The sequence below is a fragment of the Aotus nancymaae genome, unplaced genomic scaffold (genome assembly GCF_030222135.1).
Source record: "Aotus nancymaae isolate 86718 unplaced genomic scaffold, 86718_ANA_hifiasm-v0.15.2.pri h1tg000076l, whole genome shotgun sequence".
NCBI lineage: Eukaryota > Metazoa > Chordata > Mammalia > Primates > Aotidae > Aotus > Aotus nancymaae.
The window spans coordinates 6133276-6161239 of NW_026988491.1; the positions used below are offsets into that span (position 1 = coordinate 6133276).

The 27964-nt window shown below is 52.1% G+C and overlaps 1 protein-coding gene and 1 long non-coding RNA gene across 5 annotated transcripts in view; one reads left to right on the forward strand and one right to left on the reverse strand.

Moving 5' to 3' along the window:
* LOC105730265 (uncharacterized) overlaps positions 1-21015 on the forward strand; it is a 48843-nt gene extending 27828 nt beyond the window's left edge. The window contains exons 2-4 of the long non-coding RNA XR_001110446.3: positions 7271-7450; positions 8323-8639; positions 17902-21015. This is a non-coding gene — a long non-coding RNA (uncharacterized LOC105730265). The remainder of the gene's footprint in view (positions 1-7270; positions 7451-8322; positions 8640-17901) is intronic.
* PATZ1 (POZ/BTB and AT hook containing zinc finger 1) lies at positions 6232-26856 on the reverse strand. 4 transcript variants are annotated; one of them, XM_012471336.3, is made up of 5 exons: positions 24847-26856; positions 23423-23486; positions 15593-15764; positions 9214-9286; positions 6232-7741 (listed from the first exon to the last, which is right to left on the reverse strand). In XM_012471336.3, exons 1-5 carry the CDS (start codon positions 26115-26117, stop codon positions 7708-7710), a joined length of 1614 nt encoding a protein of 537 aa, XP_012326759.1. In that variant the 5' UTR covers positions 26118-26856; the 3' UTR covers positions 6232-7707. The 4 variants fall into 4 exon arrangements, with proteins under 4 accessions (XP_012326759.1, XP_012326755.1, XP_012326756.1 ...); XM_012471332.3 differs by having other exon boundaries at positions 9214-9351; XM_012471333.3 differs by lacking the exon at positions 9214-9286.
* Between the last annotated feature and the right edge of the window lie 1108 nt (positions 26857-27964).

Here is a 27964-nt window from a genome sequence, read left to right on the forward strand (position 1 = left end):
CCATTGTTACTCAAGGTGGGAGAGGGCATGGCTATGTAATTTCCTCCTTCAAGAGGCACTCAAAAGAACTGTGAGCCGTAATCTCAGCACTTTGGGAGGCCAAGGTGGGCGGATCACTTGAGGCCAGGAGTTTGAGACCAGCCTGACCAACATGGTGAAACCCCATCTCTACAAAAAATACAAAAAAAAATTAGCCAGGCATGGTGGTGCGTGCCTATAATCCCAGCTACTTGGGAGGCTGGGGCAGGAGAATTGCTTGAACCCAGGAGGTGGAAGTGAGCTGAGATTGCACCGCTGCATTCTAGCATGGTTGACAGCGTGACTTTGTCTCAAAAAAAAAAAAAAAAAAAAGAACTGTGGGCCAGGTGGCGCAGTGGCTCACACCTGTAATCTCAGCACTTTGAGGGGCTGAGGGGGCACATCACTTGAAGTCAGGAGTTTGAGACCAGCTTGGCCAACATGGCGAAACCCCATTTCTACTAAAAATACAAAAATTAGCCAGGCATGGTGGTGCACGCCTATAATCCAAGCTACTTGGGAGGCTGAGGCAGGAGAATCACTTGAACCCAGGAGGCGGAGGTTGCAGTGAGCTGAGATCGCGCCACTGCACTCCGGCCTGGGTGACAGAGTGAGACTGTCCTAACAACGACAAAAAGAACTGTGAAATTCAGAATTTACTGCCAAAACTGGCAGCCCTCACTTGTCTCTGGTGCCTCAGAGAACAAGCTTTTCAGAAAAGCCAGAAAGCAGAGGCAGATAGTAACAGGATTCAGTCACTGGCTTCATTTGCCACTTCCTCTATTCCTTCCTTCTGCCTGCTTCCTGATACCCTCTTCTGTTCCTCCTCTTTTGTTCCTCCTCTTCTGTCCTTACCCACAAAAGACACATGAATGAAAACAAAATGACCAGAAAACACAGAAGAAAGTGCATTTAGCTGACAGCTCTTGTTCTGCGCACATTGGACCCTTCTTGGTGTGGGCTTTGGAGTTCCTTAGAGCAACCTTGGTCGAGGTACATGACACTGCACTCTGTGTGGATCGATGGATTGATCGGCTGACCAAGAAATTACAAGCCCTGGGTGTCAGATTGATTTAACTTATGAACCACAAGCCTGCAGGAGGATGGGACCTGAATCAGAGTGAAATCCAAAATCCAAAACCAGGAGAGGGCCTAGAGAAGCCGGAAGAGAAGCTGGTCATGTGAAATGACCCAATAGCCTGTGGGCCAAATCCAGCCCTCCAATGTTTGTACAGTCAAGCTAAGAGCGTTTTATATTCATGTCCGTCCATGAAGTTTTATCACAATGTAACCATGCCCATTAGTTCCTGTATTGTCTGTGATTGGCTGCTCTTCCACTGCGTCCACAGAGTTGAGTAGCTGTTACAGACAAAAGTGTTGACCCTCTGGCCCTTTACAGAAGAAGTTTGCTAACCCTTGCTCTTGATCACTTTTTCCTTAAGGAGGATGTGGTCTAGTCAAAGAGACAACACAGGTAAATAAAAGGGATCTTCTTGAGTGTTTCCCAATGTGCTTCAACAGGTGGCAGCTCATTTAGTCCTCACAGCAGCCCTGTGGATGAGAAACAGAGACACACCTGGTAAAGGTCACCCAGTTAGTGGTGGCACCAGCCAGGTATGGTGGCTCACACCTGTAATCCCAGCACTTTGGGAGGCCGAGGTGGGTGGATCACCTGAGGTCAGGAGTTTAACAAGAGACCAGCCTGGCCAACATGGTGAAACCCTGTCTCTACTAAAAATACAAAAAATTAGCCGGGCGTGGTGGCAGGCGCATGTAATCCCAGCTACTCGGGAGGCTGAGGTAGGAGAATCACTTGAACCCAGGAGGCGGAAGTTGCAGTGAGCTGAGATCTTGCCATTGCACTCTAGCCTGGGCAACAGAGTGAGACTGTCTCAAAAAAAAACAAAAAACAAAACAAAACAAAAAATGTAGCGGCACCATTATCTGCACCAGATATCACGATGAACCAGGACAGTGATAACAATCCAGAGAAGGGGCCGATACAGTGCTGCAGAAGGTCAGAGGAGAGTGGTGGCAGCTAAGGAAGACTGAAACGGGTATGCTGGAGCTGTGGAGGAAGAGCCTTCCAGGTGGAAGATGCCCTGTGGGTAAAAGAACAGTGGCTGAGAACAAAATGGAAAGAGACTCTGGTTGGAAAGGACACTTGGCGCCAAGCCGTGGCGTTCCTAGTGCAGGGTGGCAAGAAAGAAACAGGACTCTGGGCCTAGACTGCCAGGCTCAGAGCATCATCGTACTGCTGACAGCTGTGTTAGGCACAGGGGCTAAGAACTGTTCAATTGTAAAAGCAATTCATACCTCTTTGGGTGAATATGAGGGCAAACTGAATTAATATGTGAAATGTGTTTAGAAAGGTGCCTGCTGTGAAGAGTTGGTTTTGGGGGTCCCCCAAGGCTACTAAAGGAGAAAGGCAGAAAGAAGGAACAGAGTGGGCCAGAGGAACAGTTGAAGTTTATCCCACTCTCACAGAGCCTGGCTTTCCACCCAACACCTGATGCACATTGTTCATCCTAACTGCGACCATGTAAGGGTGGGACTCAGCCAGGCCTGTCATCTCCTTTACAGATAAGGAAGCCCCGCTTTGGAGAACTGGCTGAATTGTAAAAAGTTTCTCAGAAAGTATATCTTGAGACTGGCCACAACCTACCAGGCCCCCAGGTCCCACCTGCTCTTGACTGTTAGTGGTCAAATTTCTCCATGGTCATATCCCTTGGTGCCCCGAGCTCTCCCTCACCTCCACAAGGCAGGGATGGGTAATCACACAGAGGGAGATGGGCACAGTGCTCCAGTCTTGGCCTGTTCTTGGCTTAGGCTCTTAGCCAGGGGCTGGACTGATTCCATAGTGTGGCACCTCTACCGGGGTCAAGTCCACCTTCACTTCAGTGGGGCCCAAGGTTGCTGAGAGTGGGGTGCATGAATGAAGAGAGCATGCTCACTTACACAGGATAGCTGGGCCCTTCCTCTGGCACTTAGTCTGACTGTCAGTGCCTTTTTTCTCCTGAACTATATAGGCCCTTATCCTGGGGACCTGGCAAGGTAAGAAGAGTCTCCTCTGTGCCAAGCATGGTACCAGGTAGTTACATGTGCATAAAGAAACTATCACTGGGAGCTTAAGAATAAAGACTGAGGATAAGGCAGACCTGAGTCTGAATCCTGACTCTTAGACTTACTATGTGACCCAAGGGAGTTCCTCCATCTCTCTCACCCTGTTTCCTCATCTGCAAGAGGGGGATGATAATAGAATAATGGAACCAACCTTACAGGTTGTGCAGAGCATTAGCTCATGATGATGGTCTCTTTTGGTTTTCACAAAAGACCTCATGAGGAAACAGGCTCAGAGATTTAGGGATTTCCCCAAGGTTGGCAGGGAGCAGATGGTGAAGCTGAAGAGCCAAAGCTCAGATTCTTCTTTTTTGTTGTTTTGGTTTTTTTAGAGTTAGGGTCTCACTCTCTTACACAGGCTAGAATGCAGTGGTGCAATCATAGCTCATTGTGACCTTGAACACCTGGGCTCAAGCGATCCTCTTGCCTCAGCCTCCTGAGTAGCTAGGACTACAAGCGTGCACCACCATGTCCAGCTGTTTTTCATTTTTTGTAGAGATGGGGTCTCACTGTGGCCCAAGTGGGTCTCAAACCCCTGGCCTTAAGCAATTGTCCTGCCTTGACCTCCCAAAGCTCAGGCTGCCAGGTGAGCAGTGCTTTGGAACATGCAACAGCCTGCTTGCTCTGTTGTTCCCCTCCTATGTGACAGATACTCCTTTCTAATACCTATGGTCCCTACCTGTCCACGGACATGTTCACAGATCTCCAGGGAGCAGAACTAAAATGAGTTCAAGAAAGTCCATGGTTCAAGCCAGGTTCTCTACTTTTAACACTCGGTGGGTGTGACCAGGTTCTGTGGTGGTCACAAAGCCATATGTCCACAGGGTCTCCACATTCTAGGGTCACCCTTTCCTTCAATACATCACATGGCCTAAAGCCTCAATTCCACACAGTCCACAAAGCCCAGCAGCTTACTAAGGATTTTGTGTAAATGGCTTAGAGCTGTTTAAAAAAAAAAAAAAAAAAATTCAGCTGAGAGTCTTTACCTTTACACCAGAACAATGTAATTCTAGGCAGGGTGTGGTGGCTCACACCTGTAATCCCAATCACTCTGGGAGGCCAAGGAAGGCAGACCACCTGAAGTCTGGAGTTCGAGACCAGCCTGGCCAATGTGGTGCAACCCCATCTCTACTAAAAACAAAAATTAGGCCGGGAGTGGTGGCTCACACCTGTAATCCCAACACTTTGGGAGGCTGAGGTGGGCGGATCACTTGAGGTTAGGAAATTGAGAGCATCCTGACTAACACAGTGAAACCCCATCTCTACTAAAAATACAAAAAATTAGCTGAGCGTGGTGGCACGCACCTATAGTCCCAGCTACTCGGGAGGCTGAGGCAGGAGACTTGCTTGAACCCAGGAGGTGGAAGCTGTAGTGAGCCAAAGATCATGCCACTGCACTCCAGCCTGGGCAACAGAGCAAGACTCTGTCTCAAAAATAAATAAATAAATACAAAAATTAGCCAGGTGTGGTGACATGCTTGTAATCCCAGTTACTTGGGAGGCTGAGGCACAAGAATTGCTTGGACGTGGAGGTGGAGGTTGCTGTGCTAGATCACGCCACTGCACTCCAGCCTGGGCAACAAGAGCAAAACTCCATTTAAAAAAAAAAAAAAGTAGGCCGGGCGCGGTGGCTCACGCCTGTAATCCCAGCACTTTGGGAGGCCGAGGAGGGTGGATCACAAGGTCAAGAGATCAAGACCATCCTGGTCAACATGGTGAAACCCCGTCTCTACTAAAAATACAAAAAATTAGCTGGACATGATGGCGCGTGCCTGTAATCCCAGCTACTGAGGAGGCTGAGGCAGGAGAATTGCCTGAACCCAGGAGGCGGAGGTTGCGGTGAGCCAAGATCGCGCCATTGCACTCAGCCTGGGTAACAAGAGCAAAACTTCGTCTCAAAAAAAAGTAATTCTGATACCAGTGTGGGTCTAAAAATTTTTGTGCTGTTTGTTCCCCTAGGTCTGTTTTTCTCTCCTTTACCGTTGTTTTCTTCTTGCTTGGAGGTTAAATGCTGTCTCCATCCTTTTAGGGGTTTCTCTCTTCCCTGAGATTTCTCAAGATGCCCAGGGTTGCTGAAGTCTGCCTGTCCCCTTTTTTTCTTTCTTTGAGATGGAGTTTCACTCTTATCGCCCAGACTGGAGTGCAATGGCGTGATCTTGCCTCACTGCAACCTCTGCCTCCTGGGTTCAAGCAATTCTCTTGCCTCAGCCTCCCGAGTAGCTGGGATTATAGGCGTGCACTACCATGCTCAGCTAATTTTGTATTTTTAGTAGAGATGGGGTTTCACCATGTTGGTCAGGCCGGTGTCAAACTCCTGACCTCAAGTGATCCACCCACTTCAGCCTCCCAAAGTGCTGGGATTACAAGCGTGAGCCGCCAGGCCCAGCTGGCCTGTCCACTCTTGTTCTTCATTCTTATTCCCATTAATTATCCATTGTGCTTGCTTCTTGCTTCCTGTTTGTTGTTCTTTCCTTCTTTTCTTCACACACTCAACACTAACATGCACCAATCTTTTACTTAACATCAGGTAGATAACATGGGGGGGAGACAAGTTGCTGAGCTTCTTAAAGCCCCTTGGCCATGAGGAGTCCCTGCTCATGTCCCTCCTCAGATGCTAGGTGGGTAGGCTATGTCAGATCCCTCTCTACAAGTCTTCTCTCCCAGAGCCCCACCCCGCTTAATACCTCCCTGGTCCACGCTACTCACCCCCCTGCTGTCACTGTCCCCTCACCTTGCCCAGTTTTTCTCCTTGCATTTCTCATTATCTGAATTCGTATTTAAATTGTCTATCTCTCCCATTAATCCTCACAGCAGTGTCTTGTTCACCACTATATCCCAAGAGCATGAAACCATGCCTGGCATACAACAGTGAAGACAAGAAGTGAATATTTGTTGAAAAAATGGGTGAATTCTGGCATTCTAAGTCTTCAGTGAGACTCTCCACCTGTCAATCCCAGTGGAACTGGTACAATGAAGTGGAAAAGGGGTCTCCTGGGCTCCCACTCCCACCCCAGGTGCTGGGGTATAGACTGCCCACCTCTGTGTCCCAAAGACCCCACAGCTGAAAAACTGGACTCAAGGGAGCAGGGAGAGTAATGTACTAACATTTTTAATACAGTCTGATCAGATCAATTCACATCACAAGGTCAACCTGGGCTTGCTCACATGTGACACAACTGAGGTACACATTGTCCCTGCCTGCTGGCTCTCCTACCTCCCTGGCTCCCAACAGCATTGAAACCCCCTACTTCCCTGACCAGACTGGCATTTTTTTAAATTTTGCATAAAACTATTTCTTCCATAGACTTCAAACAATCAACTAGCCAAGTTAATTATGGTACATCTAAACAAAGTTTAATACTAACCCTAATGTGTGACTGCGGTTTACAAAGAGCTCTGTATCACCTGGGATAGCTTTCAGTAGCAATTCACTACAACTGGTCCTAAAAAATAATAATAATAATAATAATAATAATTAGAGAATTATAACCCAACAGCAAGTTGAATGGTTAAAATCACGTAAGAACTGAAATTTGGGGTGGGGGTGTCCTCAATAGCTGAGCTTGTCCTAGCAGTGAAAATGCTTGCCTCTAAGCAGGGCTCAGAAAGGTCTGGAGCCCTCCAGGCAAAGGGCTGAGCTCAGGGGGGCTCTCGGAGGACACTCACCCCATGGTCCATGGATGCTGAAGGCTTCTGGCTTCCTTAAAAACAGTTGGGCATCCGCATTGTTTAAGTGAGTGGAGGCCCTAGTGTGGTTCTTTTGAAGGATATGAGAAGGGGGAATGAGGAATTAGAGAATTGGGAGAGGACCAAAATCACTGAGGTCCCAGAATACCGTAGATTTGGGTATAAGATTGGGGTCACTAAGAATTGAGCACCAGGAATTCCAGCTTCTGCCCATTAGAGAAACTGGGACTGGTTTTGCCTTGGAGGCCTTTGTAGTGTTTTCTGCCCTTTTCCCATACTGGGTCTCATTGGTATTTCTGCAGAATATCAAATGAAAATCTATTTCTAAAGACCACTGGGAGAATGGGTGGTGGAGCAGTTGGGGTAGGGTTGGGGGGTAGTTAAAAATGAATAAAAATCTCTCAGCTACAGAACCCAAAGACATCACTTCCCTCCGCATTCACAGCATTTCCCTACAGTCCCCAAATGGCTGTTTCCGTGGGGACAGAGCAGCTGCCTCATTTCCCTTCAGGCCCCATGGGCTGCTGGTCAACCTCAGGATCTACTAAAGATGATGCAAACGCCGACTGAACAATCTGAAACCCAAAGGACTCAAGGAGAGACATGTTCTGCTGAGGAGAAAAAGGTGAGCCAAGGGCAGGGCCCAGGTCCCCCAAGGGGCCCCCAAGAGCGCGGACATGCACCTTCTGGATATGTTTGTTCAAGTAGGACTTAGAGCGGAAGAAGCTCCCACATTCAGGGCATGGGTACTTCTTCTCCCCATCAGACTCCATTTTGTTTTTGGGGACTGCCATGTCACAGGAGAAAGAGCCATTGGCACTCTGCTTCTCCGGCGTCTTCAGGTCGCTGGCATCTGAGAGGTCACCATAGGAGTCAGAGCTCTCAATCGGATCCTGATGTGAGCATTTCTGGCCTTCTATAAAAAAACAAAATACAGGAGAGAGATGAGGCCAGGCTCTGGAGATGCCCCCTCCTGGAGGGGTCATGAGGGGCCAGCTCACAGACCTGTGGAGGGCAGCTGTTGGCCAGCCACCACCCAGGCAGAACCCACAGAGGGTCAACTGGTCAGTCTGGGAGCTTGGAGTGCCTACAGGGGTAAAATGGCAGGGCCCTAGGGCCACCAGCCTCCCTTGCTGTGAACTCTTCATGCAGCTGCACATATACTGCTCACCATCATCTCGGCCTGCTTCAAGGAAGGGATACAGAGAGGGCACCTCTACTACTGCTGCTCAGAACAACTCAAAGACCCCCAACTCCTAGGCACTCTTTTGAGTAAAAGAGTAAAACTGGTATTCTGATGATGCCAAACCAGTGTAACAGTGGCCTTGTCTCCTACACCAGACTAGCTACACCCTAGCGAGGCAGGCAAAACCAGAGCCATGAGGTCCTCAATCTGGGTAGACCCCATCAATGGCTCAGACAGAAGCCAATCCTTCTCCTAATGCTGCAAACACAAGCCCTGCCCTTACTGCCTTCCTTCTGCCAAAACCCTTCCAGGGCCAAGCAGCAGAAGCACAGAAATTGAAAGGAACTCTGAACAGCTCAGTCAGCTGGGTGTCCCCACCCTAGGCCCCAGACAAGCTGGGCCAAGAGACAACCCTGGCTGCTCTGCCTTGCCTGGCGCAGACTGGAGTCCTCCACCAATCAGCAGCTTCCTGCCTGGGTCCAGAGAGCCATGCCGGGAAGGGAGGTCTGTGATGGGAGCATGGAGCATGCCATCTCTGCTGTTTCTACCATCTGCCAAGCCCCTGGCCTCATCCCCAAGGCAACAACAATGTGACATACCATAAAACGACCTGAATCAACAAGTGAAGGTAGGCCCGGGGAGCTCTCCACAAACCAACTCCCAAGTCGGAGTCAGATAGCTCATTATTGCCATGCATCTCACAACCACAGCCAGAGGCTCTCTGGAAAGGGCCACTCACAGCAACCAATCACCCCTATTGTGAGAGAAGTCAGACATTGGCTCCCACCGGCCCACCGGGTCAAAAGAGGAGAAAGCGTTCAGCCGCAGTTCCACACCATCCTAAAGGGCAACAGGCAGTGGACAGGCCCAGAGTGACTCATCATGCAGGGCTCTTCTTCTGCCCAGGGCCTGGGGCGTTCCTGCAGGGCTCCAGACGGTGAGGGCTGGCCAGGAGGAAAGGAGGAGGACTGGGGAAGAGGAGGCGGAGGCTGGATCTTGGCAGTGCCCTAAAGCCTCACTCACTGCCCTGAAGTGGGATACCCACTGTGACTTTTGTCCTGCAGGCCACTGCCACTGAGATCTCTGAACCTCCTCAAGGCAGCCAGAAAGCCGGCAGCCTTCCCGTCTCCCCACGCCCAGCCCAGCGCCCCCACAACACAGTCTGCGCAGAGAAGCAAAGTGCAGAGCAAGGGGTCGCTTGCCTTTGTTGCCATAGGTCCTGGCGCAGTGGAACGCTGCTCCCCCATTCAGGATGGGCTCCTGGTGCCTGGAGACCTGGGGAAGGGGAACACCGTGGTGGGTTTTAACATGGACCTTTAAGTAGGAGGCAGAGGAGAAACCTAAACAAGACAAAAGGAGATGAGATCCCGAGGCCAGCAAGAGATACCTATCTCCTTCCCCCACGCCTCTCCTCTGGCCGCTCTGGCTAGCATTCCCAGTTCAGCTGCACCTAGAGGGGGCCCCCTCCTTGGCTCAAAAATGGCTGCAACCACATGAGCCATGTGGCTCAGGATGGAGGGTGGCACTGTCCACAAATCGGCTTCTCTGCAGAGCCCACTCTGCAAGGCTGCGGTGAGAAGCCTAGGCTGGCCACCTAGTGGGATGGCCTGAGATCCTGCTCCTGCTAGGGCCAGAGGCCCACTGCCTCTAGGCTTGCTTGATGCCTCAGTAACAGGTGGTTTGAGTGAATGTCTCCTGCAGGAACCATGACTAGAAATGTGGTTAGACAAGAATTTGAGGCTCCAGGGAAGCCACAGGATTCTAGCCAGCAGGAAGCCTGCTTAATCCTTGTAAAAGGAAACTGGACAACAAACGAGATGGAGATAAAATGAATCCCAAAGGAATGCCTCCAGGGATCCCATCTTCTACCTGTCAGGAGATGTTCTATTTTTCTAACTTCTCCACCTTCAGCATAACAGGATTTAGTAACTGTTTAGATCTTTTGAAGAACAAAGACAAAAATAGGAAGTTGTATCAAAGGGGTGCGGTCATCTCTTATTCATGGTAGTGTTTTGGTTTGATTTTGGAGCATCCACCAGGTTCACGTACAGGAGAAGAAACAGGAATGATCTTTGTCTTTATTTTGGGGGGAGGACAATCCAGCCGTCTTGGGACTATTCCAGCCCACCTCTCATATGCTTCGGTCAGTTTGAGCCACGAAGAGTAGATCTTGGGCCAATTTCCACAGCAGCCACAAGTCCAAGGATACAGAATCAGGCAGGCCGATAAAAGGATTTTGTGTTGGATTTCACAGGAAGGAGGTATGCCATCGAACCCCACTGTGGTCAAGGATCAGAAGGTGCCTTTAGCAGGAACTGAAGCTTTTTAGTATAAGGCCCACTTAGGGTGCCAGTGCCCTGACAGTGTCCCTTTAATCCACTTCAGATCAGGTTGACTCATTATCAGGTGTTTCCATTCACTTTTAAAATTACACAGTCACAGGATAACAGTGAGATCCACTGCTAAAGGGTCGGCGGCTGAAGAGTACTATGTAATGTCTGCACGAGATTTGTTTTTAAAAAGTCTGAAATGGCATGGCATTTTGAATGCTGCTGAAACTGTAATAAAGGTTCACCTTTAGCAAATGCTGATGGCACACCAGGGCCCAGCACAACACATGCACTATTCTACAGAATTTGCCCAACACCCTATGTGCTACAGATCACTATTATGCCCATTTCACAGATGAAGAAATAAGAGGCTTGGTGAGGTTAAGTAACCTGGTCACACATATAGCTACTAAGTGGCAGAGCCTAGAGTCCAACCCCGGGATCATGTGCCACCAGAATTTGGCCCTTAGCTACTGGGCAGATGCTTTAACCCACTTATGTCTCATGTTCCATTACTGGAACCCTAACCTTGTAGGAGTTATTTATATCCTACTGCTCAAGATCATAGTCAAGTTCTGATTTTCACAAAAAAAATTTGCAACGTCCAGCATAAATGGGTTATTGATTCCTGTGTCTTAGCCCGGAGCCCTAGAAACATCCAGTGGACTTTTGCAATAAGTTTCATTATGACCATTTATACTCATGTATTCTTCTGCCATAATGGTAGGTTAGAATGGAAGCTGCTGGAAAAACAGGGCTACGCTGTGGGAACTTTATTTAACAAGTACTCCTCTGACAGCAGTTAGTGGTTCTGAAGGGAAATGTGGGATTGGGCCAATTTTCCTTCCTTTCCCAATACAGCCACTTCAAAGATCTGTCTAGACCAGATGCTAGTGTCCTGCCTTGCCCAGTAGAGCAAATTGTCCTGTGCTATGACCGAAGTGGTCTGCCTAAGGCTGATCACGGGTACAGATTAGTCTAAGAGGGTCCCATGTAGATGTCCCTAAGAGGGAGGCTGTAGTCAGGAGTGAGGAGACAAGGTTAATGTGAAAGAGGCTCTTAGCCCTGCCCCTTGGGGTGGTACTATGGAGTCCCCCCAAAACAAAGTAGAACCAGGAGACATTGGCTCCCATCAATCAGCACAAGATAACAGAACTTTCTGGTAATATGATGATACCACTTTAGAAGGGAATTTTTTCCTTTGGTTTTTAATCCCTTGTGAGGTCTCTAAAGTAGCAAGAAGCTCTCCCCATGATGAACCAGAGCAAGTCTGCTGCAATCAAAGGGGACAGAAAGGAGTGGGAGAGTACCAGGAATTATTATGTTTACTCCTTACTGGGAGAGCTACACCAGGAGAACACAGCAGATGCTCAATAAAAACCTGCAGAGTTCAGCTGGGCACGGTGGCTCAACGCTTGTAATCCTAGCACTTTGGAGGCCTAGGTGGGTGGATCACCTGAGGTCAAGAGTTCGAGACCAGCCTGACCAACATGGAGAAACCCTGTCTCTACTAAAAATACAAAATTAGCTGGGTGTGGTGGTGCATGCCTGTAATCCCAGCTACACAGGAGGCTGAGGCAGGAGAATCACTTGAACCCGAGGCGGAGGTCACGGTGAGCCAAGATCACACCACTGCACGCCAGCCTGGGCAACAAGAGTGAAACTCAGTCTCAAAAAAAAACTTGCTGAGTTTTCCTGAAAAACAGTCTGAAACACGTGGCTGAGTCCTCTTGACTTTACCCCAGCTGCAGACTGTACTATCTATAGCAAAACCACATGGCGGGCTGGTAGGAGTGGATCCACAGCTGCCACTTAAAGCCTAGAATTTAAACACAGAGCAACTCAGCAGCCAAGTGTTAGGATGAAACAGAAGCTGAGTTTCTGAGCAGAATACATCTTTAAAGCCAGACATATTTAGCCGGAATTCTAAACTTACCCACCCATTCACCACCGATTTAATCAAGAGCCAAAGAGGCAGCTTGATCCAGCCATCCATGCAATGGAGATGCTGAGCACACATGTGACTGCCACTACAACCAATAAGCCACTGGCCCTTTCACTCCAGAGATGACAGGCTTATTAGCAAAAGGCCACTGCTCCTCAGTTGCGTTTTCTTGACTGCGTGCCTGCACTTGGCACTTCAGAAGCAAATAATCTTTTGGCAGATTCCACATCCATGCAGGGATTTGGGGACTGCTTTCTCCTCGTCCAAACCCTGAAGAGGCCATCCCCAACTGCACTATGTTGGAGTGGGCCTACGTAGCTTTATCTGAGATCAGGAGAATGGCAGGTTCTCTGCATCCATCTACTTGTGTGCTTACCTCTGATGGGAGAAGGCTTCCTCTACCTTTCAATCAATGATGTTTGCATCCAAATGTCTCTGTCAAAGGCAGATTCCTGATAATATATTCCTCTTCCCCATACCAACACATAGGCATATATACAAAGATCCTGCTACAGAAATTTTAAAGGAAGAAAACCATGGTGACCAGACAGGGCCTTTTCCTTTTCAACTGTTAAACTAAACTGATTTCCTCAACTCGAAAATGAGGGAACAAGCTTTTCTAGCCATAATATTCCCTCTACTGCAAATGATCTTCCTCTACAAATAGTATCATACACATCCTGATATGTCTGTATGACAAAGCCAGAGTTATCTCTCTCATCAACTTGCATCTGACTCACGTGTGAGGCTGCAGGAGTCAGGCTGCCTTCCCTCTTTCCCATTCTTCACAGCCAGGAGTCATTTTTATGGCAAAGACTAAAAAAGACAGATCTATAGGTAGATACTCAAGTCAACTAAGAATTGTTGGGAGTGAAGGATCTGAAGGCACCTGGAAGTTCACCTGATTGAATCATAACTGTTCTAATCAGCTGGCTGACATTTAGCCTTTGCTTGAACGCATGCAGAGATAAGAACATTCATTTATTTGTGCAATTCCTCTTATAGGTATAGGCTTGGTGGCAGCAGGGCAAAGGAGGACACAGAGCTCTCTGCATTCTGACTCCAATGTCTTAATCTCAATGTTTTCGGTGCTCAGAAAGAACTTTATCCTCTTCCTTTTTTTGTTTTTTTTGTCTCTTCTTATTTCTGCCCAAAGAATGAGTCCAGGAGTATAATCCAGCTCCTCCTCTTCTGATAAAAACTGCAATTGTTTTCTCTTCCTTCTGTGTACCCAGCATGGGTTGGACCAGAACCTTCTTTAGTCTTCCTGCAGGAAAGGGACTTCCCACTCTGGCTCTGGGACCAAAGATGTTTGGCCTGTGATCAGATCCAGTCTTGGCTTTTCTGAGAAAAAGTAGACTCTGGTTTACTCTTCTAGATTCTCCATTCCAGTCATGTAGCTTATGGCTGTTGCCCAAGTTCTCTTTACCAGCCCTTAGAAAAGAAATCCTGACATACAATAGTTGTTGGCTTTGCGACATCAGCTGCTTCCTAACTGGGCCAACTTTCCCACTATCCCTGCTGCTCTCAGTTCTTCTTTCCTCCTGAGCTGGACTCCCAAGGGCTGTGGACCTGGGTCTCCTGTCCAGTTCCTGCCCTACTCCATCATCTGGGCTGGGCTTTCTGAGTTTTATCATGAGCACCCTTCTCCACTCAACAGTTTTCAGCCTCTGGTCTCTGACCCCAGTTCTCATACTGGGAACTTCCACATTGAAAACTTGGCAAAATCCCTGTTCCAGCAAGTTTTGAGTTATCTCGGGGAGCTGTCAGGAAGCCAGGTTAGGATGAAGCAAGACAAGAAACAACATCTAGGGCTGGGGCAGCCTCAGTCAAGACAGTCAGCCACAGCCTGATAACTCTCCCTACATGTGCAAGCCCACTGCTTGCAACCTGGAGGAAGCTCCTGTCAGAAATGGGCTCTACTGATATGTCAGAAAACAGAACAGACAGCTTAAAAGGCCTTTACTAATACCTCCCTGCAGGTGTCCTGGTGGTACAAACCCCAGGTATGAAGCTGCAAGGAGGGACCCAGTTCCAGGACACCAAGAACACCCAGCTACTCAGCAATCTCCTTCCACCGTGGACCTCAGGGCACATGAACACATCACGGGCACCCAACGATTCCGCCAAGGCCTGCAGGAGTGTTGTGCCTGGTCCAACCCAGAGTGTCAACAAGCATGTCTTTCCCAACATTGTGACAAAGTGCAAGGATAGGGCCTCCGAAGTGTGCAGCTCCTTTCACCTACCTTGTCTCTTGGGATCCTCATAATAACGCTGTGAGGTGGGAAAGGGGGGTATTCTTAACCCCATTTGACAGATAAAGAAACTGAAGCTTAGAGAGGGAACGGGAGAACTCAAGGCCATCTAGTGAGAGGCTGAGACAAAACCCTGGGTCTCTTGATTCCTGGTTCAGTGCTCAACCCACTAAGCCATACCCCAGGCTCTCAGAAGCATTGGGAGGAGCAAAAATGCCCCAGGAGAGAAGGACATCCCAGCGACCTCCCCACCTGGTCAAAGCAATGCACACCATGCAGAAGCATCCTCATGTTCACAGACAGCTGCCTCGACCTCCTTTAGCACAGACACAGCGCAAGCCTCCACTGATGCTGTGCTCGCCAAACACAAACATCTAGCACTTCCAACAGCCAACTAGACCGGCAGAACCTTGGGGACAGGCTTGACTTCACCCAACACATCACTGCCACACACAGAGTTAGACACTACCTAGGCCCGCCTTGTCCTCAAGCACACTGCCCTGTTCAGAGTACCTTCCACTTTCCTCTCTCATCAAGGCCACAATCTACCTGAGTTTGGGCTCTCTTCTGACCACCTGTGGTAGCAAATGACTGCTCCTTGTTTATCTCCAGACTCAGCCTCCTTCCCTGGCTGCTGAATTTCATATGCCAGTGAATCAACCAGCAACAAAAGCTCTCAAGCCAGACCGACCTCTTTTTCTCCCACTTTGGGACCTATTAACTCCCTGACCAACCTCAATAGTTCAGTGGTGTCTGCTAAATGCATCCATCCTGCCACCTGAGTAGCAGGTGGGAGTTATGGGCCCAAGCTTGGGAAGAACTTCTCTCCTTCCATTCCAACCTGCTGGTCTCCTGGGACCTCCCATTCTAAGCACTCCAAGCTTGGAAAGTAAGGGGTCGCAAACAGCTAGCTGGGTGATGAAGGTGTTTATCATTCAGTGGGAAGGGAAGGGCTGTGTGGAGTCTGAGGTAGGGTCATCAAGACACTCCTAGGCCTCCCATACACGCTCAGGCCCATCCTCTGGAAGTGAGGAAACAGTGGGCAGATTACCTCGGTTACAGATACTGCAGAAGTTGCTGGGCCCCTCACTGTGCTTCTTCAGGTGGTCTGCCATGTATGCTGCCCGCAAGTACTTCCCACACACCTGGCAGGGCACCTTGTCTTCATGACAGGCCAGGTGGGAGCGCAGACGGTCTCGGGTGGCAAAAGAAGCGTTGCAAGTCTGAAGGCAGAAAAGAAAACAGGATGAGGTGAAACCCAGCACACCACACCTGACTCCCTACCAAGTGCACCATGAAGCAAGAGCAATTTTTGGCCATCACATGACCTCCCTTTATAAAGAGAGCTTTAGAGTTTGGCTTGGGCTCTCTACCCAGAATGCCAAGCAGCTGTTCTTGTTTTTCATGGTGCCTCCTTACAGGACACTTGAGTGGAAATCACTGGTACTAACTAAATGACTACTGGAAATGTGCCCAGGACATGGCAAGCTAAGTTCTACACCCCTCTACACAATAAAGAGTTATACATTCGCTCATCCTTAGACATTGAGAATTGACTTTAGGTGCATTGGCTATAATGCAGCACAGAATTACATTTACATGAACTTACAGATGAGTTATTGGCATATAAACCAGCCTTCCTGTTCTCTATCCCTGGGTTTTCCCTAGTTGTTTTACACAAAGAATTCTATTTATTCATTTTATTCAAAAGTGACATTAGTCTTGGCCAGGGAAATGGAAAGGAAAGGCAGGACAAAGCACAGAGATAATTCTTCATAATATTTTCGTGAGTTTGAATTTAAAAAGCAGCCCATATAGTGGCAGTTGGGCGCAGGGGCTTACGCTTGTAATCCCAGCACTTTAGGAGGCCAAGGCGGGCAGATCACAAGGTCAGGAGTTCAAGACCATCGTGGCTAACACAGTGAAATCCCGTCTCTATTAAAAATACAAAAATTAGCTGGGCGTGGTGTTGAGTGCCTGTAATCCCAGCTACTTGGGAGGCTGAGGCAGGAGAGTCACCTGAACCCAGGAGGCGAAGGTTGCAGTGAGCCGAGATTGTGCCACTGTACTCCAGCCTGGGCGACAGAGCTAGACTCCATCTCAAAAAACAAAACAAAACAAAACAAAAGATAGTGGCAATTCTAATGACCTGAGAATTAGCATACAGAACAAGGGCCGGAGGCTTCAAGAGCCATTTGTGGGCCAGGCAAGGTGACTCACATTTGTAATCCCAGCACTTTGGGAGGCTGAGATGGGTGGATCACCTGAGGTCAGGAGTTCAAGAGCAGCCTGACCAACATGGTGAAACACTGTCTCTACTAAATATACAAAAAATTTAGCCAGGTATTGTGGCAGATGCCTGTTAATCCCATCTATACTTGGGAAGCTGAGGCAGGAGAATCACTCAAACCCAGGAAGCACAGGTTGCAGTGAGCTGAGATTGTGCCACTACACTCTAGCCTGGGCAACAAGGTGACACTCTGTCCCAAAAAAAAAAAAAAAAAAAAAAATTGGCCGGGCACCGTGGCTCACACCTGTAATCGCAGCACTTTGGGAGACCAAGTTGGCCGGATCACCCGAGGCCAGAAGTTCAAGACCAGCTTGGCCAACATGGCAACATGGTGAAACCTCATCTCTACTAAAAATACAAAATTAGCCGGCAGTGGTGGTGCGTGGCTGTAATCCCAGCTACTCGGAAGGCTGAGGCAGGAAAATCTCTTGAACCCAGGAGGCAGAGGTTGCAGTGAGCTGAGATCATGCCATTGCACTCTAGCCTGGGCAAAAAGCAAAACTCCACTCAAAAAAAAAAGTGTTTGTGAAACATTAAGCTGGGGAAGTGCTGGTGACAGCAAAGATGATGATACATTGTGTGCCAGGCAGGCACCATGCTCAGCCTTTTAGAGGCACTTATCTCATGCAGCCCATCCTGATGGCAGCCCTCTGAGGCAAGCTGTGTGATCACCCACCAAGAGAGTGTGGTTTTGGAAAGCTGTGGTGTGAGCTGAGCACCAACTCAGAGCCAGGCCCCCAGGCTGGATGAGTCAGGACCAGCACCCTGAAAGGACCCAGGTTGGCAGGATTTCCTGTACCTGAGGACCTGACTTAGTATCAGTGATCAGTATCTCAACAACATCCCTTCCTCAGCTGGAGCTTACAAAGGCATTCCAGCCATGGGGGTCACAGAATATGGGGAAATCCCTGAGAAAGATGTGTCTGTTGGCTTTCAAGCTATTTTGGTACCAGGGAGATGTTTCAGGGGTTCTAGTCAATTTTGACTCACTTCTTTTTTTCTGTGTGTGTGTTTACTGTTACAGAACTGTAAGAGAAAGCAACATTCACCTTTAAATGTGTTTGTTACAGATCAAATGGTAACCCACTGAAGACTACCTTGTGCTAGAATGGAACTGCCCCTGCCATCTCTCTTTAACAGAAGCACATCCTGAGAACCTGAGAGCTCAAGGTAAGGGTCTGAACACTGTCACCACATACAGACAGCTAGCTATCTCCTTACCGTACAACCAAAGCGAGAAACAAACACATGCAATGCCGTCAAGGTAGAAGACACCGCTGTTTACTACCCCAGTCCCAAATATCTGTGCACATTAGCACAGCCTTACCTAGCTCTTCTGTCATTGTCTTTTTAAGTAAACATTACACATTTGAATTGCATTTGTAGCAATGACATACTGCTTTTATGTGTTTTATATATTCAGTGTATTCATATCACAGATGAGGCAACTAACTTGAGAATGAACTTGCCTAAAACACAAGACTCAGCTACTAAAGAAAGTCTAGCACACCCACCCTCACCAGCCAGGCCAATACTCTACCAATCCTCCTGGCCACTCTGGGATATTCTGATCCCTCCCAGTTCACGGCTGGGCCAGTGGAGGCCTCTGAGAGGACATGAGACAGCTGGACTAAGAACCTGTCCCACAGCCTGTGCTCTTACCGTCTCCAGATTCAGGAGAGGGAGCTTCTGGAGAGTGAAAGGTGCTCATACTTTATAACACAGTGTATAGTACTTGGCAGCCAGGACTCCTAAAAGGGAACGTTGAACAGATTTGTCCAAGGAAATTCCAGCATGTAGGTGAGTTAAAAAGCACCATGGGCCAGGTACAGTGTCTCACACCTGTCATCCCAGTGCCTTGGGAGGCCGAGGCGGATGTATCACAAGGTCAGGAGTTTGAGACCAGCCTGGCCAAGATAGTGAAACCCTGTCTCTACTAAAAATATAAAAACTAGCCGAGCATGGAGCCGGGCACCTGTAATCCCAGCTACCTGGGAGGCTAAGGCAGAGAAATGCTTGAACCCAGGAGGCAGATGTTGCCGTGAGCCGAGATCACACCACTGAACTCCAGCCTGGGCGACAGAGAGAGACTTCTCCTCAAAAAAAAAAAAAAAGAAAGAAAGAAAGAAAGAAAAGAAAAAGAAGAAAGCACCATGGATGCTTGCTCTCATGGCCACAGGTGGGCCCCACCCCAGCCAAGGACCTCATGACCCAGTGACAGGCCACAGTGGCAGAAAACACTCAGAGCTTCTACATAGCCCAGCAGTCTATAATCAGTAAACCAGGGCAGAGGCTGCATAAACACTCCACCCCAGGAAAGAAAGGTGCACCTGTTGGTTTATTTGGGGACAAGAGTTAGCTTTGCCAGGCAGTGACCCAAAGATCACCCCTCCAATGGTGAGAGAGGGGTGAGTTCTAAGCCTCAGAACTCACAGGAACAAGTGGATCAAGTGTAAGAAAATGAGGCTGAGGCCAGGTGCGGTGGCTCACACCTGTAATCCCGGCATTTTGGGAGGCCGAAGTGGGCAGATCACAAGGTCAGGAGTTCGAGACCAGCCTGGCCAACATGGTGAAACCCCATCTCTACTAAAAATACAAAAAAATTAGCTTGCCGTAGTGGTGGATGCCTACAGTCCCAGCTACTTGGGAGGGTGAGGCAGGGGCTGAAAGCACATTCAGGATTCTGTACTCCATGGTCCCTAGGAGAGGGAGCCACAAGAGGGATAGGAAAGAGATGCCTGGTTTCTTTTGCCAACCTTCGTTTGGGATCTGTCCTCTAAAGGCTTTGCCTGTCATGCTTTTGCTACCTAAAGATGATGGACAGCCAAACTTCAATTATCCACAAGTGGCTTATCCATTTAGAGATTAGCTAAGCAAAATTAAAATCTCAGACTGGGCTGGCTTCCCCCACCTTGTCCTCCATTGATTCTCTCTCAAGGAAGGAAAGCTAACTTTCGCCTGAGCAAACAGAATTAGGAATGTAAATCTGCTGCTGGGGGAAAAAACACAAACATGACAAAAGCTTTCCCTGTGTTACAAAACCAAGCTAAAGTGATTGTTGGCTTCTCTGTGCCAGGATTGACCCTCTGTGGCTGCAGTCCCCAGGTTTTCTGGGGAGCCTATGAAAGTCCAAAGTCTAGGCACAGCGTAAGTTCAGACAACACAGAACATGAAAGAGCTTGGTTACACAACCCAGGAGAGAAGGGGTGGAGGGAGACAGATCTCAAAGGGAACATCCAGAACTTCCATGCTGGGGCCTCAGGAGAAAAGCAGTCTTTGTCCTAGAGATAGAGAGAAGACAGAGGGAGGCTGATGTGAAGAGAATGAGCCAGGGGCAGAATGCTGTGACTGCCTGTGGCACTCAGAAGAGCTGCCCTGCCCGCAGCCCTGCGCTTAGACACCCTGCTGTAGTTAGGGGCCATGCCTGCCAGGTCATGGCCCAGTCTCCCTGAGTGCAGGTCATCACCACTCAACACTGAGCCCCAGTCTTGCTGCCTTCACAGATTTCCTAAAGCTTTTCTTCCTAAGGATTGAGCAGCTTGGGAATGGGGCCCAAATGGTACCAAGGGCACTAGTGTACACCCCCACCCTTGGTGGCCCTTGAACTCTGGAAGCCTCAACGGTAGTCTGAAGCAGCCTTCTCCCACAGCCCTGGAAAACTCGTAAGGGCAATGCATTAAGGTCCAGCTCTCTCAGCTTTTCTGGCCCCCTTCTTCTTGAGCACATGCCCATCTCAATTCATCCTTCTCTAACCAGCCCCCAAGAAGTGGAGCCAGTGAAAGCTAGGGAGGAGATCTCAACTGCTCCAGACTCTCAGCTTCAGGGTGAACTCCAAGTGGGGGAAATGTCCCAGCCCACTAAGCTCATAAATCCAGCAATGCCTAGGGCATCTGGGCCAGTTAAAGACACTTAGGCCAAGCCCGAAGGACACATCCCACTGTCAAGCCTGAGGCTTCCTGCCCCTATAGCACCAGTCTCTGGAACTGGCCTTTTTCTTTCTCTCTGGCCTCAGGAGGGGATGAGAGGTATAGACTGTGCCTAGCCAGTGGGGGGCCCAAGGAATAAACTCACAGAGAGATGTCTCTTCACCTCTGATGTTTTCAGCATCCCCACACCATGCCAAACAGATGCCCCTGCTGTTTAACCAAGCCCAGGCACACCCAGCTAGCCAGCCCAGAGCACGAGAGCCAGCACGTCTTCACCTGCTGGGTCCCTGTTAGGGAAGTTCTGGCTATGAGGCTGGAGGTGGGGCCAGCAGGTCTGTGAGAGTGTATGTTGGAGGGGCAGGGCAGGAGCGCGTTTGTACACCAAGGGACAGTGATGTCAGTGTTACGACACAGACCAAGGACAAAACACACAAAGCCTCAAATGTTAGAATGAAAAATTTTATCATCACTCCTGTTCACCCCGCAGACTCTGCGGGGTGCTAAAGGGCACACCAATGGGATCCCAGGAAGGGGGTCTACATCTGCTTTATCAGCCCCCAAAGCCATATATTGGGGTGGCCCAATATAAAGCTACTCATAGTTCCTGAGCAGACCTGCTAATAAACCTCAAAACACAGAAGTCTACTTCACTAGCCAGAATGAAAGCAGGAGCTAGATCTGAGTGGGAAGGGCAGAGGGCAGCATGGGTTAACTCTAGTTGGAATTGTGCCAGAGTCTTCTCTGGAGGCCGACTCACTCCTGGAGTGGGGGTAGGGGTGGTCAGGCCCCAGTCTAGAAACCCCAGGCCTATAGGAAGTGACACCAGGGGAGGGGAAGCAGATAAGCTAGTGGCTAGTTCCCAGGAAGGCACCAAACTCCAAAATCACACAGGCAAGGACAGATACCCAGGTGTGCCACCTGTGAAAGGGGGGAAAAGGCAAGAGAGCCCAGAAAGAAACTTGGATGCTATAGGGGGGTCCAGAAAGGTGCTCCTTGCTACCCCCATTTGGGGGCTCTGAGATGGGAAAGACTCCAAGTCGCCCAGGGAGGAGCTGGGCATGGTGGGCAGGACCGTAACCCTGCTAGCCTCTCCCAAAGCAGGGGTCTCAGGCCAGCTGCCACTCCTGTTCCCCTCCACTGTCAAACCTCTCCAGGGAAGCCCAGGCTAGCCAACAGGCCACTGGGTAAAGGCCCTGCTGCCCTCTGGGGCGGTCCAGCCCTGTCTCAGATATCCTGGCGGGGCTGGGCAGAAGAGAGCGTTGCTGGAGTGTGCTGGGCCCAGGTTTTCAAGGGCTGGGAATGATTTTTTTAGAGAAAGGGAAAAGGCGGTGTCAGGAACTGAATGGGACGACCTCCACAAAGCAGGCTGGGCAAAGTCCCATGATGGCAGGTCGCTAGGAAGAGGTTCCAGGGGCGGCAGGCCGCTGCTGCTCCCAACCCACACCTGGAAAAAGGGCAGAGAGTGCAGGTTACCCCCCCAGGCCACCGGGCTTGCCCCCACTGCCCTCTGGGCTCCTCCTACTCTGCCCGGGCTGCTCAGCATACTACCTGAGTCAGAATGTATGCTCTGTGATGAGAGAATCAGAGACAGAGAGAGAGAGAGAAGGCAGCAAGGCAAAGACAGATCCCAGCAGGCCCACCCTGGGTTATCCTCCTCCAGGGAGACTGCTTAGCCCAGCACCTGTGAACACTGTCCACGCCTAGCCCCCAGGGGCTCTGCCCTACTTACAGCACATTCATCCCTCCCTGCCGATCTCCCTGAACCCTCTCCCCTTGCCACCCGGATAAGGAGAAGTAGGTTATCCTATCAGAGGCTGTAGTGAGCACCCCACACTCATGGCTTGCCCTCAGTTGGTGGCAACTTGGCATGGGAGAGGGGAGATAACCAAGGAGACGACAGAGGTGTGTTCACTATCCACACAGGAAGGCTCAGTGGCCAGGAGAGGAAACTCAATCTTCTGGGCACCAGCAGGGCCCCCAGATATTGTTCAAGCAGGTAAGCCAAGGGTGAGAATCTATCTGGTCCAGCCTTCCCTACCTGCTACTTTGCAAAGAGCTCAAGAGAAGAGGAGACTACCTTGCTCTCCAGTCTTCCAGAAACCCTGGCTCAGGATGGGTTAAACAGATGCCAGTGTGGGAGAGGGGACCACCCACTCCCTACCTCCGACCTCCCCCACTGCCTTGTGCCCTAAGCTAAGGGGACTCAGGAAGAGATCTAACTCAGGTCAGAAAAGGAGAAGAGTGGTTGGCTGGACCACCAGGAGCCCTTTTAAAAAAAACCTGCAGTTCCTACAAACTGCTGGGAACCAACAGCCAGGCCCTGCGCACCGCCGCATCTCCCAAGACAACATCTGTGTGATATGGCCCACCATCCAAGGAGCCAGCAAACACCAGGAGAGGAAAGCCAAGCAACAGAGCGAAGGCAAAGGTGGGAACCAGGACCAAGCAACCAGGAAGAGGGAACATCAGCCGTGGGGGAAGGGGGACTGGGGGAAGAACAAAGGAGGAAAGCAGAGGGAGGGTGGAGGAACAGAGGAGGGGAGGTGTGCAAAGCGGTGGGCAGTCAGCCGGGCCCCCGGCGCACACGGCAGCTGGCTCATGGCTGCGACCATGAGAACAGCAACATCTCCTTCAGCCCATCTCTCTGCCCTGGCCCAGCCCCTACCTGACACTTGTGAGGCCGCTCAGAAGTGTGCACCTGCTTGATATGTCCATTCAGGTGATCAGGCCTGGAAAACAGAGAACCAAGAGACTTTAGAAACTTGGCCAGACCTCACCACACAGGCACACATGCATACGTGTACACACACTCACTGCTGGAGAGGACTCCCTCTCCCCCACCCCAGCATGACAAAGACAAAGTCACCACCCAGATCTGGCTCCACAGGCCCAGGCCTCTCTGCCCTGGTTTTCTCTGGAGGGGGAAGGGAAGTGGGCATTTGTCTCTGATCTCGCCTCCCCACCCCCTCAACTCCCCCCACCAGAAACTCAATGATTTCTAGGACCAGAGGCGGTGGCAGTAGAATGAGACAGAGCTGCCTCACTGCAGCCTTTCCAGGAGGGGGTATGTGTGATTCATTGTCCACACTAAAGCCCCTTAGAAACTCAGCATTCCCCTCCCCCAGCCTCTCCCGCTGCGGGCAGCCAATGAATGCCACCCGGATGGAATTCAGTCCCCAGAGGCCAGCAGTGGAGCCTTAAGTCCCCAGCTGGGCTGGTAAGCCAGATGCCCGCCTGAGCAGGTGGGCAGGGGCTGCCTGACCGGTAAGACTGGTTCCTGGTTGGGGCCCCTCTGAGGGAGTTATCCATCCCTGTGTTCACATGCACAAGGTCCTCCAAGTTAAAACCAGCATTTTAGGAGAAAAACAAAACAACCCTCTGCTCCCAGACAAGTTCTCAGTTCCCCAACAAGCTAACTAGAAAGTGAACCTACATAGGGATCCTGTCCCGCTTTCTTTCTGTCCTGAGAACATAAAGGGGCTCTGTGGGGCCCATTAGGCTCTAGAGCTACCAGGTCAGAGCAGATCAAAGCTTTTGGTTATAAGCAGTAGCTCTGGATGCCCAGTTTTGTGTCCCATGATCCCAGGGTGGTGTAAGAGGCATAGCTGGAGTCTACTGATCAGGATGGCTAGTGTTCCGTGTTGGGGAATCTGGTGCCTCAGGAGTGTAGGGAGTCCCAGATGCACTTGTTCCAGTCCCTCCCTCGGCAGCCATTCAAGCGGGGAAGTCGCTGAGGAGCCCAGTCTCCCGCCCCCAGAGGGGGCCCCACGCTTGGTGCCAGAAACACAAAGGGAGCCCAGGGAGAAGAATGGTGAGGTCCGGTGGCTCTGGCCTGAGGAATCTGGCCCCAGGAGAGACAGTAGGGCACACTTAGTGTCAAAGAACTTCCCTGAGGGAAGAGAAAACAGGTCTTGGGCATACCATCGCAAAATAAGGGCCCTTAAATCACTCTTCCCAAAATTGGCATGGCTCTATAAGGTCAAGTGACCCCCTACAAATCCCACACCCCCAGATCTTGGCAGGGGCCTTCTCAGGACTAAGATACATCATGGCAGGGGAGCAGGGGAGGAAGAGGGGGCCTTTCCTCACCTGGAGAAGCCTTTCCCACAGCTCTGGCAGATGTAAGGCTTGCCCACAGACCCATCATGAGACCGCACATGGTAGGACATGCGGTCTTTTCTCTTGAACCGCAGCCCACACACAGGGCAGGAATAGGGCTTCTCCCCAGAGTGGGACAGCTTGTGCCGGTTGAGATGATACACATCACGGAAGATCTTGCCGCAGATCTCACAAGCAACCTGCTTCCTGGTCCGGCTCCTCTTTCGGGGGCCATCGGGGTCTTCAGAGATGGGTAGCCCATTCTCACCCAGCCTGGGAGGTGGAAGGTCGATGTAGCCCAGCTGGAGGCTGGTGACACCGTGCTGGGCCTCGTGCTGCCGGAGCCGGTTGGCATCAGTGAACACCTTCCCACACAGGCCACATGGAAGGATGCCTGCCTCCCTCAGGCCCCCTGGAGACCCAAACATTGAGTCCAGCAAGTTGGCCTTCCTTGGGCGGCCCCGGCCTCGCTTGCCAGTCAGGGGAGGGGCACTGGATGCCACACTGGGGAATGGGGAAGTCAGCAGTTGGGGGGATAGGGGTCCAGCCACCATGGGCAAACGGTCCACCCCAGGTAACACAGGCAAGGAGGCTTGGCCTGCAATGGCTGCACCAGCCGCCCGAGCTGCCTCCTCCTCTGGCTGCATGCTGCCCGCGATGCCATTGCTGTTGGCTGCCAAGGCTGCCCCGTTGGTCATGTCCAAAGGGAAGCCCAAGTCCGATGTCCCAGGGGGACGAAAGAGCATGATATCGGCGCGGGCAGGGGGTACCAGGATCTGCACATTGGACTGTTTGATGACCTCCTGGCAGATCTCGATAACAGACCTCATCAGCAGGAACTTGGCGGCCGTCATGAGTTCGGGAAAGCTCTCCAGGCGCACCACAATGCGGGATGTGTAAGCGAAGTCCAGAATGTCCCCGAATACCTTGGAGCTGATAGTGTGCATCTCCAGCTCCCGGCTGCCCCCGGCCCCGCCGCCAGGGGCTGCCGTCGCGCCCCCCACATCAGCCGGACCCCCGTCCGCAGCTCCGCCGTCGCCCAACTGGGCGCTGAACACCGACTCAAAGTACTCGCTGCAGGCGGCCAGCACGGCGCGGTGCGCTGGGAAGCTCTCATCGCCTACCCGCAGGAGCACGTCGCAGAAGCGCCCGCCGTTTTTGCGCTGCTGGTTCAGGTTGTGCAGCATCTCAGTGCTGTGTCTGCTCACCTGGTAGGTGTAGCAGCCCGACGGGCCGCAGGAAGCGTCGTTCACCCGCTCCATGGCCGCCGCCCCCTCCCACTAGCCCGGCCGCCGCACCTGCCCGCCCCCTCCCTTCCCCTAGGCAGCGAGAAGTGGGGCGCAGCAGACGTGTCCACACTCTCCACACGTGCCGGCCCGGGGCTCTGTAGTCTCGCAGGTGCGCTGAGCGCACACGCCCCCAGCCCGGATCCGACTGTCTAGACTGCGGGGTGCACCACCCCCCGACACATAGCCAACCCCCGCCCTCGCTGGACTGCGCGCTGCTCTCTAATCTCCGCCCGCCCGTCTCCCCTTCCCGGTCTACCTTCCGGGGGGGTGCGCGAGCAAAGAGGTGCGCCCCTCCAGCAAACGCGCCTGCCACCTCCCCTCCCGCCCGCCAGGCGGCGCCGGCGCTCAGCCAAGAGGGGCACGCGCACGCGAGGAGAAGGAGGGGTTCGCCGCGCAGGCGCGCGCGCGCGCCGCGGCTTTTCCCGGGCCCGCTGGGGGCGCGCGCTTCGTCCCCTGCAAAGCGCGAGCCGGGGCGGGGGCGCCGGAGCGGAGGAAACAAAAGGCGAAGGCGGCGGCGGCGGGGCGCGCACGGGGGCGGCGGCGCGGGCCGGATCCCGGAGCCTGGAGGGCGGTGGCGGCGGCGGCGGCTGGAGCGGGCGGGCGGCGACAGCGGCGTCAGAGTGGGCCCTTCCCCGGGCCGGGAGAAGGCGGTGGCGGAGCGGCGGCGCTGCGGCCCCGGGCTCCGTGTGTTCGGAGCGGAGGAAAGATGGCAGCGGCTGCACTTCCTCTTGCACTTTCACCCCTGGGGGGAGGAGAAGGAGGGGGCGATACCAACAACACCCCCCCCCGTCGCTTGCAGAAAAAAAAAGAAACGGCGAGCTCGGAGTGGGGCCCCCCGGCGCCCCGGTCCTTGCACGTGCGCGCCCGGATGCCTAGCCCCGGCCGCCCGGCGCTGCAAACTTTCCACTTTCTTTGTGCCGAGCGCCCCCCCCTCACCAAGCCGAGGATGCACGTCCCCCCTTCCCTATTTATACACCCCCCCCACAGCTCCGCTCCCCCCGCTTCCTGCCCCCCCTCCCCATTCCCCAGCTCCGCCAATGCTAGAGCAGCCTGAGCCCCCGTCCGGCCCCCGCCTCCCCACCCCGCCCGCGGGGCCGGGGGCTGCAGTCTCAGCCCCCCCGGACCAATGCAAACGTAGCGCCGAGCCAGCAAACCAGCTCCCACTGCCCCTCCCCTGCCCGCTGAGAGTGGCGGCGAGAGGGGGTGGGGGGGCAGGAACTGAGGGGTGCGGATCCGGGCCCCCCCAGCCTGCGATGCGCACTAGCAGGTCGAGCGGGCGTCGTCCACGCTTCGGAGCCCCGCTTTCATGCGCGAAATCCCCAGAAGTCGTCTGTGACCGCCTCCCTGCTTCAACCACCAGAGAGGGCCCGGGGTCCTGGCCGGAGTCAGGCCGAACCTCCGGAGCTGCTTCGGCACCCCGTACACTGACCGAACTGACGGGCTGCACGCCCGGAAGAGCTGGGTAGATGAGGCCAGCGTCCAGCTTCTCCCCCAAACCACAGCACGACGAGCTTTGTCCCTGGGGAGCGTGAAGTCACCGGCTCCGGGAGGCAATATGAGGGCGATGGACGGGGCAGGGAGCCCCAGGAGTCCTCAGGGAAGTGGGGGTGCCGGAGGAGTCGGGGACACCCGCGGGCCTCTCCAAGCTTGGAACATCCCCTGCTCCCGCAGCCCTGTGAGACGCTGGGTGCTCTGGCCATGGGCTCTGCCGCCAGGCCTCAGTGCTTTGTCCCCGGCCCGCCCGGGGATGCTACCGCGCTAGAGTTGGACTCCAAGGTTTGCCTGCCGGGGAAGCGCTGGCGGCCGCCGCTGGGCCGCCT

What these genes read in the sequence shown, in the direction of transcription:
- PATZ1 (XM_012471332.3), bottom strand. Translation starts at nt 26,117, where the DNA reads ATGGAGCGGGTGAACGACGCTTCCTGCGGCCCGTCGGGCTGCTACACC. An exon ending in CTGCAGTATCTGTAACCGAG is followed by an intron (nt 9,352 to 15,592) that starts GTAATCTGCCCA and finishes TGTCTTGTTTAG; the next exon opens with GTTTCTCCTCTGCCTCCTAC. An exon ending in CAGGACCTATGGCAACAAAG is followed by an intron (nt 7,742 to 9,213) that starts GCAAGCGACCCC and finishes GTTTTTTTATAG; the next exon opens with AAGGCCAGAAATGCTCACAT.